The following is an 18,838-nucleotide window of genomic DNA, read 5'->3' as shown; positions in this document are numbered from 1 at the left end:
ACCACCTATCTGCAACACCCCCCGGTGCTCTTCAGCTCGCGATCAACCCGTGCCTCAATCGTTAACCAGATTGTTTAACAAGCACCAGTTTTGCCTACATTTTTTTCAAAATGAACAACCAACTTTCTGTAGTAAAGTAATTTCCCTGTGTGCCATTCTACTATGCTGCTGAGGAGTACAGGTAGATGATGCTTGCAGCACAGAATGATGACGCATGTAGCTCAAAGATTATGTAAAAGTTACATGAAATCTGACATAACCGTTTACACTGCGGTCGCATTGCAAAACATCAGATCTGTGTCTGATTTAATACACATACGAAAGTGGCACAAATCATAATTAAAAAAAAGATCAGATTCCAATGTGGTTTGAGCTGTTCACACTTTCAAGACAAAAACAATCACATGTGGGCAAAAAAATCAGATTCGAGCCACATTTGCCTGCAGTGTGAACGAAGCCTAAATACAATAAACACGTGGAGAATTTTAGACGCTTAGAAATAATTAGACAATTAGAAAATTAGAAATAATTCTGCAAACAGATGCTCTTTGGGAGCAGAGATGCTATAGTTCTGGAGGTAATAATAATATTATAATAATAACACTGAACCACTGACAATCGGCCCACTGGTTTGAAAATAACAATTAATGTTATTTTTATCATCACATGACCTCTTATAACAAAACCACATGACATGTTTTAATGAGCATACCAGAATTTATTTGGTAAAAGTGTTTATATTGTAGATTATGCACATTTTTTCTCATCGGATAAAAAGTTTATCCTACGCATACATTTTTTATGCACATTTTCAAAATTTATATGCATCTTGACGTTTCCATCCAGGTTTTTTTATGTTATATTCTAAAGTGCACATATAAATAGCTGGATGAAAACATAGCTATTGGCTGCTTGTGAATAAGGTCAACCTTTACACTTTAAAGGTGCCACAAAGTGAACGGATTCTAGTTAAAGTGTTCTCTGATACGTATGGTACTGTACGTTCTTAATAAACAGGTTTTTATGTTATTATTTAGAAGGATTTTGTACTCTATACTCAACAAAAAAAATAAATAGAGATGTTTTTAGCATAGTGTTTTGAAGCTTTTACATAGTGATGTTTTATAAACAAATTTCGGGAGAAGCGTAATCAGTCTTTGACGAGGCTAATTCATCAAAGGCAATCATTCTATTATCCAATCAGCTCAAGACCAAACCCCTATAAATAGTCAAACACACCATACCTCTGTTTCCTCTTGACAGCATCCCTCCACCACCCCAACTTCACACTATTAAACCCGATACCTATTTAAATCTAGCGTTCTAGATCCAGGCTAGACTGCGCTTGGACCCTATCTCTCTCTATCCTGATTAGGGAAAAATCATAGCAAAAGCTGAGTGATATGACACGATACATAAACGTGCATTGAACACTTGTATTCAACAGTCTACATGTATTTGTTTCCTCATCCCAAACATACTCTGCAAACTTCACAATGTACACATTAAACTAACAAAAGATACATTTAAACAGACCTTACGCCTCTTTAGGGTGACACTGAATAAATGTTTAATCTGTATATCTCACATTTTTCTTTATGGTGCGCTATGAACAGATGGCTGGTGGAGATCTGCTCCTTAAAGCTCATCACAAACCAGATACGAAGCGCCACGCCATGTTTTTTCAAAGTCTAGTCAATCTTTCCAATGAGTGTACACACACAGATGCAGCCATTGGGCATCTCTTCACTTCCTTTAGTAATGTATAGAAAATGGCGTGTCAGGCTTTAGTCCCCTGACTCACGTTTTCAAAATAAAGGTCCCACAAACATAGTAAATGTATAACACTCTATGCCATTTTAATATACATAACTTAATATTTAGCTAAGCCTATGTATATCCAAAATTTCATTATATGGCACTTTTAATCATATATGAATCCTGGTTTAGTTTTTTTTTTGCTTAAAATAAGAGATGTTGTTTTGTGTGCTGCAAAATCAAACACATACAAAGGGTGACTCTGATATAGTAAAACTGAAGCCATTGTTATTGTTTATATCACCGTTTATCAAGTTTAGATATAGTAAATCCCATTTGATTTGAGAAAACAGCTGAACCTGCAAGCTATATCGCGAGAAAGCCAGTAGTTTTGACCTTGAATGCATGTACACCTACTGTAGGATACTTCCAAAAGTTTTTTTAAGTAGCACAATAGCACCATTTTATATTGGGTTGTCATCACAAGACTGAAATTACACACTAATTTTCAACTTTACACACAAGCCCTTCTGTCTGACAGCCCTGATATATCGTAACACACACACACACACACACACACACACACACACACACACACACACACACACACACACACACACACACACACACACACACACACACACACACACACACACACACACACACACACACACACACACACACACACAAAATGAGCTTTTCACACCTATAAAAAAGAAAGATCAGTGCACTTGATGCCTGCCAACTTCATGCTTGTTTGGACAAAGAGGGTGCAGAGAGCTTTGGGAATTTTCCACAAGACATCTACCAGTTGTTAATTGAGCAAATAGGTACTTTCCAGATTGGATTTCAGACATTTTTACTTGATTTAGCACTGCTGACATGACTGTATCATTCTTCCTTTTAATGGCTCGAGCTAAACAGTCAATGGACTATGAAGGTAAATTCAAAACTTCCTCTGTTCTTAAAATACAGGACATTTATACATGCCAAGTATGAGGCAACACAGTGTTATTCATTAAAATATTATCCTCTAAAACGTCAATGACTAGATTAATTGAGTTTTTATCCAGGTTTACCTTCAAAGCGCAGTATTGGTAGCGTGTGATCTGGTGGTTGCGGTCACTGTAGCGGTCCAGAGGTGTGAACATGACACTGAAGGGACCGGCCCACTGGCTGAAGAGAATGAAGAGGTGATGCCTCAAGCTCTGCTGGGGGAACAATAACCGCCTGTTGTGGACTACAGAGAAAAACATGAATGAGACTCAACACAAAAATTAATCCAGTCTCAAAAACAAAACAAAAAAGTGCTTTGAGCAAGCTACAATGTGAACTGTGTTTGGTCAGGCAACATGAATTGTAAAATTACCTAGGGTATGTAAAGTATGTAAAAGTATGTAAACAAACGTTCAAATGTTTAGCGGCTGCTTTAAAAAAAAAAGTTTTATAATAAACAAGGCTACTTTTAATATAATAGTAAAAAAAATATAATTATATAATTATATTATATTTTAATATGCCATTACTATTTAAAATAATTTTCTTTATGTATGTTGAATGTTTTTATTCTAGTGTTCAGTATTCACTATTACTATATACATATGCCATCATATATCATTACATATCATTAGGTTAGGTTACTTTATTTATACCCGAATGTAGATTTGGTTTGCATATGTATATTATGTTGCATATATTATTTGGTTTTTCCTCATTTCATATCAGTGCCACACAAAAAAACTCACATAGTGACAACAACAAATGGACATAGAGACTTAAAACATAAACATACAAAACACTCTCTTCCAAAAAATAATCCAAAATAATAATAAAATAAAAAATAAATAAACAACAAATAAACAATTACTTCAAGTTTCCCCCTCCCCCCAAAATAAATGTTTAAAACTGTCTATAAAATGTAAAATATACAAGTCACAGAAAGACCTCTGCTTTAGTCTATGCCTTATTGAAATATCTAATGGCTGCTGGTATGAAACTGTTTTTGTATCGTTTAGTTTTACAGCTTGATACTAAAAACCTGAGACCAGAAGGAAGGAGCTGAAGTGTAGAGGATGAGCAGTGTCACTTCAAATGGAATTAGCAATTTTCTTTTGCTGCCGGGTGTACAAAGCCTCCAAATTGGCTAGTGACACCCCAGTCAGCTAACTATTTGATTTAGTTTGTTTTTATTCTTATCAGAAAGGTTCCCAAACCTTTCTGTAACCAAAGTAAAAGATAAAACAAATTCAAGAAAAGCATGGTTATAACATGGTGATTTAGTGGTCAAGAAACAATACAAAATATTTTCAAACCCCTCTGCCACATCATATCTTTGTGAAGTCTATTGTCTTTAATGAATATAAAGTTGTTTAATAATAAATGTTTAATAATAAACTTTTGCTAATGCATCCTTGTTAAAAAAAGTTGTAATTCCCTCAAAAAGAAAAAGTTTATTTTTATAAAATGTGTAAAATATTAAATTAAGAGTAATTTATTGTAATACATTTCTATAATAAACTATATTACTGAATAAAAATGATAGCTTAATGAAATTAACTACATCACAGTATAAAAAGTATTTTTATTGATCAGTTTAAATAGAAAATAGCTCTGTAAAGAACAGTTGTCAATTTTTTGATACCTAAAAGAAATACACTTTTTTTCTGCAGGTTGCAATGTCCCAAATTTTGATGGCCAATATTAGGCCAATTGTAAAGATTTGTTTTGGTTCAATTTCGAACTTTCTCAACCAATTGCAAAGCCTGGGGAACCAGAGTGAGAGCTCCGACTTGCCAACCCCCGGTCCATAAATAAACAAACATTTTAATAGGTAAAGAGTGTCACGCTCATTTATATAACAATTTATAAAACAATTTTATTACATATTTTACGTTATTTGACCATACTGTAAAAAAAACATCTTGCATCACAACCAGCTTTTAATACAAGGGCTGTCTCTGACGCAGGGCTTTTGGTGGGCTTCTTGTGTTGTGCTTTGCTGATCTGAGGGTTTTCTTGGTCAGTCAGCACGTATTAATCAGAGCCAGCACAGTTCTATTCATAGCTCTGCTCCTGGGCCTTTAACAAGTGACTCACTCACTTTTAGAGCCTACAGAGCCTTTGAAAGGACGGCACATTTGGATAAACACCAAGACCTGTTTATCAATGGCTCTATTATGCCAGCTAAAATATCTCACCTGCTCTATTATTGTGGTCTTTGCCATTAGATTTAATACTTTGGTTTCAAATGATATCTAATTTTCATGATTTCTGGATTAAATTATAAAATGTTTACACTAATAGGACTTTTTATTTTTTTTTATTTTTTTAGTAAAAAATGCCATTGATTACCTGGAACACACTGGATGAGATTGGCCACCATTCCACTAAAATGAGCTCTCATGTCCTTCAAAATGTCCAACTCTTTGTCATTCTCTGCTTCTAAGAGCATTCGGGTCAGATCGACATACTCCAGGAAAAGGGCTCCCAGAGCCAGAGAATCTCGTTCCAATGCTCCATTAGTACTACAATGAAGAAGAAAAAAAAACAGGTGCACAGGATTTTTACAAGACTTTCCATTTTCACTTGAATTCCACAAAGGTCAAAGACTTGCTTTGTTGTGAAAGAAGATCAGATTAAACAGTTAAACCCAGGATTTGACTACATGACTTCACCTGTCACTGATGACCCCAGAGTCAGCAAGAAGCTCAAAGATGCGTAGCAGCTGCAGCCGGAGCAGATCTCTCCTCTCTCTGCGCTTCTTGTTCTACAGAGGGAGCAACAAAGAAACAGACTCTATTTAAATTCATTAAAGCAAATACTACCACACACACACACACACACACACACACACACACACACACACACACACACACACACACACACACACACACACACACACACACACACACACACACACACACACACACACACACAAACACAAACACACACACACACACACACATAATTTAATATTTAGTTTTCAAAGATCTGCATCTCACCTCAGGCCTTCTTTCCAGAGCTTCTTTCATTAGTGGATGAAGTTCTTCCACCAGCTCCCTAATTAAACACACATGTAAGAAACAGTCATGAAATAAAAAACAGCAGAGAATTTTTTTTGAATGTTTTGTACAAAACCACAAATAATCAAAATTACGCAATGTACCACCATGAAGTCATAACTGTATACAGAGTCCAAATTTTAATTCAAACATGTAGGTCTGTGCTTTTTTATAGGTTACATCAAATAGCCTGTGCTCAGTAAAGTTTTAGAATTCTTTATATCAGCAGTTCCCAACCTAGGGGGCCAGTAAAGCTTCATTAAGCGTCACCCTAGTTTAAATAGTTTCAAGTGAAAAAGTTTGATGATTAAACAAATTATTGACAGCAAATTTGGATTAGGGTTAGCACTATCGCCTCACAGCAAAAAGGTTGCTGGTTCAGTTGGCATTTCTGTGTGGAGTTTGCATGTTCTCCCCGTGTTTGCATGAGTTTCCTCCAGGTGCACCGCTCCCCCCCCTAGGCTGAAGACACTTTATTAAGCAACTAAATTGGCCATAGTGTATGAGTGTGTGTGTGAATGAGTGTATGGATGTTTCCCAACACTGGGTTGTGGCTGGAATGGCATCCGCTGTGTAAAACAAATGCTGGAATAGTTGCAGTTCTGTGGCGATCCCTGATAAATGAGGGACTAAGCCGAAGGAAAATAATTTGAATTGGTATTTAATTACCGCTAAAACCTGATATAAAAATATTACATTTTAATTCTGAGTGTCTGCAGTTTTTGTTCAGACCAGAAGTGTATGCATTCATGAAAATAAATAAATAAAAATATAAATGATGTGATATATATTATGCTAATATTTTAATCTTTACACAGTTGTGCAGTTATAAAACACTCAACATCTGGTTTTCTTTGAAGGGATGAGGGGTCATTAAGAATTTTGAATGCTAAAATAGAAGTCTCCTGGAAAAATGTTTGAGAACCGCTGCCTAATATAATATTATGATAGTTTCTAATATTTTATTTTTATATTTTCAGTTTTCATCTTGATTTTAGGTTTAGTAATGTTGTTTTTTAATATTGCTTTATTTTTTTCTGTTTTTTTTTCTCATTTTTATTTATCTTAATTTCAGTTTCAGTTCTTGTAATCTAAATACTTCAGTGAGCCACTAGTAGAGTCTTACAGAAGAGGTTTGTACACTTCTGAGTAACGGCACACGTCAGAATGGAATGACACTAATCTCTGCTATTTAGTTTGGCAAACACATTACTTAATGCTTTTTTCATTCGCCATAGTCAAAAACCCAATGTGACCAATGTGGATGCCAGAGTACATTGGGACTGTGTATATGCTGTAAATGTGCCCTGATTTAGAAAATAACTTAATTAAAACTATGAAATCCAGTCATTTACGATGAGAAAGGAGCATGTTTGGTGAAAATAAAAAAATACCTGAACACCAGGGAATTAGTTCGTCCAAAACCGAGGACTAGAGACTCTGTGATCTCTAAACTCTCTGATCTCATGAGGGGAACCAGCTGTTTCAGAAGCCACGCCACTGATGGTGTGCCTATCACCTGGTTATAAACACACAAATGCACTCATTACGCCACAATATCTTTCATTTTCTGAATCATAGATATCAGAATATGTGTGTAACTGACCTTGTTATCGTACGTGACACTGCCATCAGGGGTGGTAGCCATTATTTCAGGTGTAGAGGCTCTCAGGTGACCTGGACTCATGATGCTGGGTTTGGCAACACCGAGGCACATTATCAAATAGTTCCTCCAGAGCGTCACATAGCCATCAGCTGAGCCTGGCGTGCTGGTCTTTTTGGCATAAACAGGACTGCTGCAAGGGCGTACCAGAGAAAGTGACTCAGATATCAAAAGTGCAATATAATATAATATAATATAATATAATATAATATAATATAATATAATATAATATAATATAATATAATATAATATAATATAATATAATATAATATAATATAATATAATATAATATATTAATAAATATGTAGTTTAAAATTGTTAAAAAATTATTCCCACCACATCTATAATATTGATTCTGGAGAGCGCTAAATACATTCCAAGAGCTACATTTTTGCGTTTTTGTTTTTGCAAATCCACCATAGCTCACTGTGTAAGCTTTTTGAGATCTCAAATTTCTCTCGAGTGCCATTCGCGTCTGCTCTTTAAAAAATAAAAACGTAAATCCACCAGCGGCCGCTGTCAACTGACATACCGACTGACTGAATGACTGACTGACTGACCAGTCGATCGACTGACCCACCCTTCTCCTTCCCTAAACCCAACCAATAGTGTTTTCAAAAGCACTGATTGACCCACCCACCCTAAACCCAACCTACAGTTTAAAAAAAGCAATCCAGAAAAATAGAAGCCCTAGCCTTATTTTTACCACATTTTCAGATTTTACCACATTCTCACCCTGTTATTTACTTGTTTATTTTATAGTTTGGCTTCATTTTTTTTTACTTTCTAACACTGTTCTTTACCAGACTTAAACCCTGTTGTTGTGGTCAAGCCCACCAACGTGCATGGCGAGGTAAGCATGAAAAGGAACGGCGTAATAGAAAGCATTCACTTTAAAGATGAGATGCAGCCATTTGTACCTCTGGCTACATAATTCACAATCTCCAGAACCATATACAGGACTGCGTTTTCAGAATGAGCCTGTGTTGAAAATATACTATGACTAGATTACCTACAACTGATTAGGCTATAATCATGTGACTATTACTAGTGTTCAACAATGAAGAAACTTTATCAAAGTTAAATATGACTTTTTCATAATAAATCTAAATGAATCCAAAAAAACAGCGCTGAAATACAGGAGTGACTCTGGAAATATAGGTCATCTAGTCACCCGAGCTTAAAGGCATCTTTAGTTACAGTTATATTTATCATACTTCTAGTTAACACTCTTGGTGTGAACAAGTCATCTAAAAAAAGGATTATATATAAATCAAGCTATAGAACCACAGTGACTCCAGTCTGAAATTCAAGCTCTTTTTAACATAATATCTCACCATAAGAGTTCAAACCATCACCAAAATCATGTCAAATGTTGTTGCTGTTTCTTAAGTACCTTACATTTAAGTGTGGCAAGCAGATTTTGACATTTAAGAATTTCCCCAGGTTGTCTAAAACAGTTGGCCAGAGATTTTGCAAACAATGCAGACTACTTTGTGAATCACTGATGGGAATAGGATTTTAAATGTCTTTGTATGATGTTTTTCTAATACCTCAATGAAGGCTTTCAAGACGAAACACATTGGTATTAATAATAAATATAGTGCCTTTTACCACAAGTAGAGCTGAAATTTAAATTTTCCCCATTCCCCCCAATATTTTTACATGTTATTTGTTTTCATGCACCTTGTGTAAGACTTGCTTCAGATTAAAAATTAGTTCTCCAAAAATGAAAATGTTTTCCCTGTTTACATGCTTTTAGGGGGTTACCAAGCTATATTAGCTTCTTTATTCTGTTGAATACAAAAGAAAATATTTTGAATAAAACTGTAAACCCGTAACCTGTAAGTAAGTAAGTAAGTAGTACCAGTTAGTAGGATAAACAAATACTATAAACGTCATTGATTACAGGTTTGCAGCATTTTTCAAAATATCTTCTTTTGTGCTCAACAGAAGACAGAATGTCCAACAGGTTCAGAAGAAGTAAAGGAGTGAGTAAAGATGGCAGAATTTTCAGTTTTGGGTAAACTATCCCCTTAAAACACTCATAATAATCATCTTTTAGGAGTACTCACTTTGGGTCTACAAGTGGCATCAGCAGCTGTAGGCGAGTAAAGGCGTAGGGCCAGGCATAGCTGAGCGCTGTAGGACAGTGTTTGGGTAGATGCTCTGGCCTAAGGAAGCTATACAGACACAGCACCCATGGGTCCTTCACAGACTGGGCGAAGATCCACACGTGAGAAGGGCTCTTTACGTCGTAGTGGCTGTTAACCAGACGGGCGTTCCACTCTACCAGCCACTGCAGGTCCACGTGATGACTCAGGGGAAGAGTGGCCTTCACAGAAGATTTCAACAGGTTAAAATGAGGATCATGACTCTACAGGCAGACATTTGGTGTCTTGTGGCACAAATACATTTTTTAACAACGCATAAAAATAAGGATAAAAAGACAGAAACACATCCATTGGGAAATTCTTACCGAGTCAGAGACGGCCACATGAACAAAACTGTCCAGCACACTGGGGGCAAGCTGATCCATGACCTCAATCATGGACTTGTCGTCATCCTGTAAGCAGAATCACATGACAGCAGAAGGATTGCTGAATGTTTAACAGATCTCATACTGATCAGTATTCGGCATCTGATAGCAGTTCACAACATGTGCATGAATGTTTGTGATGCCAACAGATAGTCACTAATAAAATCACAACAAAATCGGTCAATAGGACTTAGTATCAACCTAATGTTAACAGTGTGTTTTAATTGATTTCCGGTTATGACATTAATTTCACCCTCCTCAATCATTTTTAAAATATTTTTTTACTTAGTTGAATTTTTTTCTATACTTTGCTCTACCTGTTTCATTCTTATATCTGTTATTTATATTCTGCTCTATTATGTTTTCTTCTATTAAATTACACTTTATTTTATTGTTTTGTTTTTATTATGCATTTTCTGTTCTGCCATATTCTATTCTATTTCATTTGTTACATTACACAGAGTAACACAAGAACCTGCTAATGGTGACTGTCTTGTTCTAATGTCATGTCAAATAAACAATTAAATAAAAATGTAAGCTTATTTTATACTGATGAACTTTATCCTGTCTTTTTCTATTCCGCCTTATTTTTTCATTTCTAATATGTTGTTCTATCTTGTTCTGTTATATCTGATTGTATTCAGTGTTGCAGGGTAACAAAAAAAGGCATAGGCGGGTTGACAAAATTTGTCTGGTTTTGACTTTTGGTCACTTTATCATGATGGTCCATTTGTTGAATTAAGCTACATTGCATCTACATGCCAACTATTTTCATTACATTATAAGTAGGCTGTTAGGCTGGGGTTAGGGTTAGTGTAAGTTGACATGTACTTGCTAAGTTTTTTATAGTTAAATGTCTGTTGAAGAAACAGTATTAACAGATATTAAGCAAACAGTCTAATAATACTCAAATGGACCATCCAAATAAAGTGTTACCTGACTTTTTTTAAACAAAGCCTAACTATGTGCTCCTACTCTATTTAGTTAGTGCATATGGCAAACCTTGTGAGCCCACCCACAAGAGGAGGTGAAGGAAAGTTGTATCAAAATCTGACTCCCCGGACAAATCCGACTCCCCTTCGCGTGGACGTACATCACAGTTTATCATGACACTTTTATCGATCATTTGTTTTTTCGAAATTCACAGCAAGAACAAACAATAAAGCATTATCTGATTGACAAGCAGCACATAATTATGTTCAAAAGAATTTAAAACACCAAATGGCATGAATTTATACCCCATTTCAAAGGTAAAATATACTCTAACAGGTAGTGTAATCTACACAACATTAAGTGTACAGTATGTTTCGATGTGATCCGGTTGTGTTGTGGTTCTGTGACTGCTGGTGTTGGTTGCTGTATGGTTAAACATTATGACAGTTAAAGTAACTAGGTTAATTTTAGGTTAATAAAATATTAATCTAATATTTTGGCCGTTTTTTGTAAGTTTTTGGGCTGGAAAAAGTCAGCTATATATCTGGCAACACTGATTGTATTATCTCCTGTTCTGTTCTGTTGTTTATTTTATTATATCCTCTACTTTTCTATCATGTTATTGTATTTTGTTCTGTTCTTTCTACTATTCTGTCATCTTTCTCTATTTTGTCTTTTCCTGTTGTCAGATTACATTCTAATATCTTGTCTTTTTATTCTACTGGTTTCCTGTTATGTAATTTTTTCTATCATGTGCCTCTTCTTCATAATCCTGCAGTCTTTCATTTATTTCAAGAGTTCACACTTAGATATTGCTTGACGCTATTAGCAGGTTTGGCATGCTGTCCCGGGAGAGAACCCTGTGCTTGCAGATAATTGAGCCCAGGGCTCCCCGCCTAGTCAATTAGCATGTAAGGGGTCTGAAATCAGGTAGGTCACGAGAGCTTCCCCTGGTAAAGAAGAAAAAGGAGGAGATGGGGTGGAAGGGGGGATTTTTCCGATATGAAGATTAGGCAGTAAGGAGAAATCAGTCTATTTATTGTAGGCTTGGATCAATCTGATTACTGCTGATTATGGATGAGAGACCAGCCGCGATCATATCAAGTGCTCCTCTCAAAATTAGTTTATGAAACTACACTTAATACATCGTATTCCATTATATTGTCTTTTTATGGAATTCAGTTTTAGTTATGTTTCTCACCTCGGCTTGTCCGATGGCTGTAAACAGCAAGCGTATCTCTCTGAGGACTGAAACGGCCAGTTTTCGGGTGCTGGTCTGGCAGGAACACAGCAGCAGCAGGGCCAGACCCTCCACAGCGTGCAGGACAGTAGAGTGAGGACTGCGATCAGGCGCCAGCCTGGAGCTTCCGCTGCTCTGGGATCCCATCTGAGCTCAACAAACATACAAAAACAGGTGATTGGGTACACAGCTCCCATTTACATTGTATAACCGGTAAAGAAAATGATCCCGCTGATACCTCCGCTGAGCGTTTTCCAGGCGCTTGAATGGCCAGCCTCCACTGTGTCAGGAAATGCAGCAGCAGTTTAACGGAAGAGTCTTGCAGGCCCTGCTGTGTGTCCTGCACCTCACGCAGTAAGAAGTTTGTGTACCCGAACAACACATCCTCTCGCCAATCAGAGAAGTCCAGCAGCAAACTCTGCAGGGAATTCTGAGCAATGAGTCTGAGTTCATCGTCCATGTGGACCGTCAGCCTAAATATGAAACATAAACAAATCAATGACAAAGTTTTATGCTTTTATTTCAAAGTGCAAAAGACCAATGAGCTTTAAAAACTATATATGCACAGATGAAGACATAATTATTAGTCCTTCTGAGAAATGTTTATTCAATTTTTTTTATATTTCCTAAGTGATGTTTAACAGAGCAAGGATATTTTTTACAGGCTTTCCTATAATATGTTTTCTTTCTGGAGAAAGTCTTATTTCATTTAGTTTGGCCCCTTAAAGCAATCTTTTTTTTCGATTGGTTACATCAAAACATTGTAGTCCAATGATTTGCCTAAATAACATAACTTGCCTAGTTAACCTAGTTAAGCCTTTAAATTGCATTTAAGCTGGATAAAAGTATCTTGCAGAATAAATAGTAAAATATTCTGTTCTGTCATCATGGCAAAGACAAAAAAATTGTAGTTATTATTAATTAGTAATTAGTTTAAAACTATTTTTTAAAATGTATTTCTTATTCATTTATATAATTTTATTTAATGTATTAATCTCTTTCTGCACATATACATATACTGTTTCTCAAAAAAATAAAAACAAGCTAAAATAATTCTGTCAGAATTTCCTCAAAATACCTCCAACTTTATTTATATTTGTAATTAGATGGCAAATAGATTAAATTATATTATATGCATACATTTTCCACCTCACCTGATTTAATCCAATCCACCCTTTGTCAAGTTTTTAGTCGTAAATTCATGAAAAAAATTTGAAGCAATGTAGCCTTTCAGTTATCATAAATCTTTAATCAAACTCTTATCTTCATTAAAAACACCATTTTGATTTAAGCCTTACGCAGCTAAAAATAAATACTTCATCTTTATGCCATCATTACGTCAGGATTATTCTAATGCACAGACGCATACTCCTGTACGAAATTTAGCCATTCGTATTCCTGTAGTACGATAAGCAGTGTTATTTTTGTATGATATATTATTGCTTGGCTTTTTTGAGACATGGTGTATATATCCAGTATATATATATATATATATATATATATATATATATATATATATATATATATATATATATATATATATATATATATGTTTACACAACAGTTCTTTCTGGTTATTAAATCTGATTGGCTGATAGCCATGCAATATTCTGCAATTACCAGCACTAGTACCACCTCCTCACCCTTCACCCTTGTTTATTACTCTGCCCACATACAGCGACAAGCAGGGGACACTGTACAGTTTGACAAATATCGCTGCTGTTGGACAACATAATGTACTTTCGAGGCTTTTTTAGTCTTTAGTCTTTTTTAGAGAACGTAGTTGTTTAGATTGCAACTATAATGTTTATTTATAAGGATAGTGCCAATTTTAAATATTCCTAATTTCTGAGCATTGGATTCAGTGCATCGGCTGCCATCAGCCAATCTGAGCAGACCAAAAAAAGTGATGTTGACGTTTCACCACAAGATGGCGACAGAGACCGAATAAGTCCTTAGGGGAGAAAAACAGCATTTTCTCAGCGTAAGTTTCAAACTACAGCTGAACTAATCATTATAAATCTGGTAAGTGACATGTTGAGGCGAGCTCTCTTTTGTATTTTGCAGTGCTGTATTTATACCACAGAAACTGCTAGTGTTTACTTTGCTCTGGCTTTTTCGGGGTTAATTATTGTAATCTCCTGATTGCAACAGAGAAATACTGCATGGGAAATCACTGTAGACTGAAGGCTTTCATGCTATTCAGCCTTTTAATCTTAAAATGTCAGCAAAATCACCTGTTTTGTAATCACGTTAGACATTACGCCAGAGAATCATTCAAATACTAGCTCTAAAGTGACATTTGTAAACTGGCAACTGTTTCTGCTGTTCTGACGTAAGCTGCAGATGTGAATGAACAATGGAAGAAAGTTGTTCCTATCTGTAGTCTGTATAGACTATCTGTATTTGATTATCTTTTTATATCGTAGCAGTGCAGTATGGCTGTATATCAGCACTGGTCAGACACTAATGCATGCACACCTCCCACAAGTGCTGATATAGGCGAATTACAGGTTTGTTAACATTCAGGATGCACGTGCATCGAGGTTGCATAACAAAACCGGGAGCGCTTGCATTTACAGCGAAAGAATGACATCCGATGTGGTACAGAGTTTGTTGTGGATTAGAGATTATATTGATTACATATTATATATATTATTTACATAATGCTTTCAGCACATTATAACAGCTTGTCACCCAGTGATAAGCACAGTTATTCTGCAAAATTGACGTTAAAGTGAGCGGCATTCGTGTGACAGGTTCAATTGCGATAGCACCTTCCCATTGGATATTGGATGAGATGAAATGGCCAACCATGCAGCCCGAAACATACAACTCATTGAAACTCCAAGTGATTTTGCAAGTGAGAAGTTAAAGACCTAGAAGTCTTTGGATGCCTACAATTTTGTTCTGTGTGGTCATGTTCAAGAAATAATGTTCTACGATTACCAGATTCAAAACTATGTAGTGCTAAAAACCAAGGTTCTGCCTAGCCAAAGACGAAGACAAAACTGTACAAAGCCTGGGTACTTATTAACAAGCAAAACGACTGCATTTTGACAGTGAACTACACCTGTGCAGCAGGGTATGTGAACTTACATGTTTACATTTCATTCTAACCATTCCGTTGTTGCAGTTTAATTCACCATATTTAACTGTTTTTGCTGAAATCATTGCTGCAACAAAAACGAGTAATGTGTATGATTCAGCATAGCGTGAACTTACCTGATATAAAATGAGAACTGCAGAGTCGAGCATTTTTAATTAGGTTCTCACTCCATTCAGCTCTTATGATGGCTGTTAGCCAAAGACGTCTGCGGTTGGCATTAAAAGCAGTGTGGTGTACGGTAAAATGTAAGTTTTCTATTTTGGGACTTTCGATTTTGGGATCCTACTGCACATCACGACTTGTTTGCTATTGCAACCGGTCTCTTTTTGAACCTGTGTGAGTTAGTAATTCCCCTATACAGCCACATCACACTGCTACTCATGTGATATTGCTCATGTATTACGTCAATTCTGTCTATTCTTTTCAGTTTCATCTTTTTTAATCTTCATTGTAATATTTTCAATGCTTTCTTCCGGTCTAAAATCTTATTTTTCTTTTTTTTGTTTTCTTTGAATAGTCAAAGGATTCGTGGTGAACCTCACCTGGCTAAAAGATCGATGAGCTCAATTTTGGACAGGCCGTCAGGCAGAATACGAGGAATGGCCGCAACACATGTCCGGAACAAGTCAATTTTGGGTTTTCTTTCACCCCTGACAAAAGAGAGAAGGAAAGAGTTGAGCAAAAATAAACAAAGAGAAAGGCAAAGAAACACAAGGAAACAGGAATAAAGAGAATGCCAAACTGTCTAAACAGGGTGTGTGGGCTGAACTTGACTCATAAAAAGTTGTCTGGCTCTGAGCGTTCCCTTCACACGCTCATGTTACACTAAAATAATAGGTGAAAAAATGAAAAGCTGTTTACGTGATCATGTCCTCAGGTTCCTTGTTGAGCATCTGGGCATTTGTGAGCATCATACAGCGGCCGACTTCCTTATCCAGATGCCTCAGGATGTTATCCATGGCTTTCCTGACTTGCGAGTAATACAGTGCCATACCTGAAGCATACACACTCCATACTGTAAGCGACTGTAAAATTGTACAACAATGTCAAACTCTAATACACAGCCAGGTGTCGGAAATAGCAAAGCAAATCTGACCTATAAGTTTTGCTTCCTCCTCGGTTAGAGTTTTGCTGAGGTAAGTTTTTTTCTTCTTTAGTGTGTTCCCAGAAGGCAAAGTGGCCCCTGTGTTCGGCATGGGTGGTTCTCCGTCTTTCTGCTGCAGGTTATCGGCTATGACAAGGAAGGCTCTTAGAGCGATGTTCATCCTCTGGATATACACCACAAAAATACATCAAATATTCAGTCATTACAAGATCAGATGGAACATTGAGATGTGTTTAAATGAATGTACAGTTTTTTTGCAACACAATTCAGTAATTATATTTCTATTTTTATATAATGTTGAAAACATATTATATCATACTCTTAAACTAGCTTTAAATAAAAACAGAACATTTGAACTAAGCATACTGGTGTGTGTTTGTGTGTGTGAGTATAAACATTACCTCTGGGTTTAAACTGAATGCTTTGGCTGATTTTCCAACACTCAGAAGATCACATATTATTTCTTTCATGGCAAAATCCAGTCTTTCCTGTAGCCAGCAGAGAAATATGCTTATATTATGCTGATTTAAATCATATTTAATTTCCATTACTGTACATAAAAGCTATTTCTTCTGTGACAAGCTTAAGGGCCTGTTCACACAGAATGATTTTCAATTCCACTGTGCTACTTTCCCATGGCTTTTCTATGTCATTAGATGCAAGGCAACTGCGTTTAACTGTTACAATCTTCTGCAACATTTTGTGCATAACGAACGAAAAATTCAGTATCAAAATCTAGAGAACACTGTAAACTCGGGGTCTCAAACTTAAATTGCCAGGGGACCATATCAGTGACTGACAATTCATTGTTTTAATGTTCAAGCTCAAAAGAAAAATGTAAACCGGATGTAATTGATGCACTTAGACATTCTTCCCCAGAGTATATGCAGTCCCAGCTCCTTCTTTTTGTTTCTTGTTGTACATTTTGCAGGGGTAGTTTAAAATGCTATGAAAACACTTTAATATAATAATAGGCATAATAACAATAATAATAATTATTATTATGTACCAATCATTTGTTGCTTGACCAAATGTTTAACAGATACCATAAGACAGCAGAAAGAACTTTGGGTAACTTATAATAATAGTAATCAATTATAATAATACTACTAATAATCAAATGACCCTTGATTATTTACGAAAATAGAGTTTTAATAAAAAATAGAGCACTAATAGACATCTATTTCAATGTTTAATTCAGCCCCAGAAACAATCCAGAAACAATTGTGGAAACGTAGCCCCGCGGACGTTTCTGCGGACCGCGATTTACATCCCGGGAGGTACGTATTTGAGCGTTTTTTTGTTTTCGCGGATCCGCGAGAGGCCGCTGTGCGCGCTTTTTCGCGTCTCGGGCGCCTCTCGGGAGCGGGAGCCGCCGGATCGGAAAAAAAAAAAGCAAAAGCCCTCGTCTTCGATTTCGACCGCGTTTTCGGATCCCGCCGCGTTCTCGCCCTTATTTTTCGGATTCCGTTTTTCGTCTTACCTGATTTACGGAACCTGCTGTTCCCCGGACTCGATCCCGGTCGTCGTCCACCGCGGCCGGCTCCGGCTCCTCCTCCAGGGCCTCCGCTCCGCCGACGCAACGCTGTGAGCTAAGCGGACAAACTGATTGCATCGGGAAAGCCCTCCACTCGGAGGCGAGCCGCCGCCCCGCAGCGTTCGCTCGAAAAAAACAACAAACGCGGCCTTTACGTGCCTCCGGCCACGTAAATCGCTGTCTCCAGAAACGTCCGCGGGGCTACGTTTCCAGAATGAGCTTGGGTTGAAACAATCTGCATGTGCAGTGTTACTCTCGAACGCACACTGAGAGAAACCAAAGGTAGCCCGAATATACAGTACAGTACAGTACTTAAATGTCTAGTAGATAGGGACTCAAAACCATGAGCTGCACAACCGTGGCGACTGCACAACGATGATAGTAATTAAAAAATCAAGTTTTGGTTGGCCAAATCTCGTTTTATTTTTGCTGTCAGTTGCTGGCCCACTTCTCTAGAACAGAACACGAATGGATTGGTAGATTGGTTAATATCAGCTGTGAATCACTCAGTTCAGAAGACAGAGAGTCTGGATTCGAGAGAATCAAAATAACACTGACAGATTTTGTTTTAGAATCCACCTAAAATTATAAATAATGGCACATCTTAATAGTTTTCTTGTGGTGAATCCACCATTTACACTATTCGAAGAATGGATTAAAGACTTTTAGTGGGTTAAAGCTATAAAAATGGCTAAAGCCATTAATATGCTAAGCCAAGCACATAATTGGTGTGTGCGACTACATTTTGGTTTAGTGTGCCTGAATTTTTAAAATTAGGAGCACTGGTGCTACCAAGAAAAAAGGTTATTGTCAAGCCCTGTATAGTTTTACTAGCGATCAAATTTGCCAGTAATATTGTCAATATTACAGCAATTTTTTTGAGTGAAATAAAT

The 18,838-nt window shown here is 36.6% G+C and overlaps 1 protein-coding gene across 13 annotated transcripts in view; it reads right to left on the bottom strand.

Annotated features, from left to right (window-relative positions):
• Nucleotides 1-18,838, bottom strand: part of fryb (furry homolog b (Drosophila)) — a 117,431-nt gene that overhangs the window by 44,590 nt on the left and 54,003 nt on the right. For 7 of the 13 annotated variants that reach the window (XM_073915006.1, XM_073915000.1, XM_073915002.1 and 4 more), the window contains 14 exons: nt 16,810-16,896; nt 16,400-16,571; nt 16,165-16,297; nt 15,846-15,953; nt 12,433-12,667; nt 12,156-12,341; nt 9,962-10,048; nt 9,558-9,817; nt 7,426-7,615; nt 7,214-7,338; nt 5,760-5,817; nt 5,433-5,524; nt 5,110-5,282; nt 2,838-2,998 (listed from right to left, as the gene is read on the bottom strand). In XM_073915006.1, the coding sequence (XP_073771107.1) occupies nt 2,838-2,998; nt 5,110-5,282; nt 5,433-5,524; nt 5,760-5,817; nt 7,214-7,338; nt 7,426-7,615; nt 9,558-9,817; nt 9,962-10,048; nt 12,156-12,341; nt 12,433-12,667; nt 15,846-15,953; nt 16,165-16,297; nt 16,400-16,571; nt 16,810-16,896 (2,067 nt within the window). Of the gene's footprint in view, nt 1-1,588; nt 1,803-2,837; nt 2,999-5,109; nt 5,283-5,432; nt 5,525-5,759; nt 5,818-7,213; nt 7,339-7,425; nt 7,616-9,557; nt 9,818-9,961; nt 10,049-12,155; nt 12,342-12,432; nt 12,668-15,845; nt 15,954-16,164; nt 16,298-16,399; nt 16,572-16,809; nt 16,897-18,838 lie in introns of those variants that run through there. The other 6 variants (XM_073915001.1, XM_073915004.1, XR_012386453.1 and 3 more) reach the window with 4 other exon arrangements.

The sequence above is a fragment of the Danio rerio genome, chromosome 10, assembly GCF_049306965.1.
Source record: "Danio rerio strain Tuebingen ecotype United States chromosome 10, GRCz12tu, whole genome shotgun sequence".
NCBI classification, from domain to species: domain Eukaryota; kingdom Metazoa; phylum Chordata; class Actinopteri; order Cypriniformes; family Danionidae; genus Danio; species Danio rerio.
The sequence above is the reverse complement of the archived record's forward strand: the minus strand, read 5'-3'. Positions and strand labels throughout refer to the sequence as shown.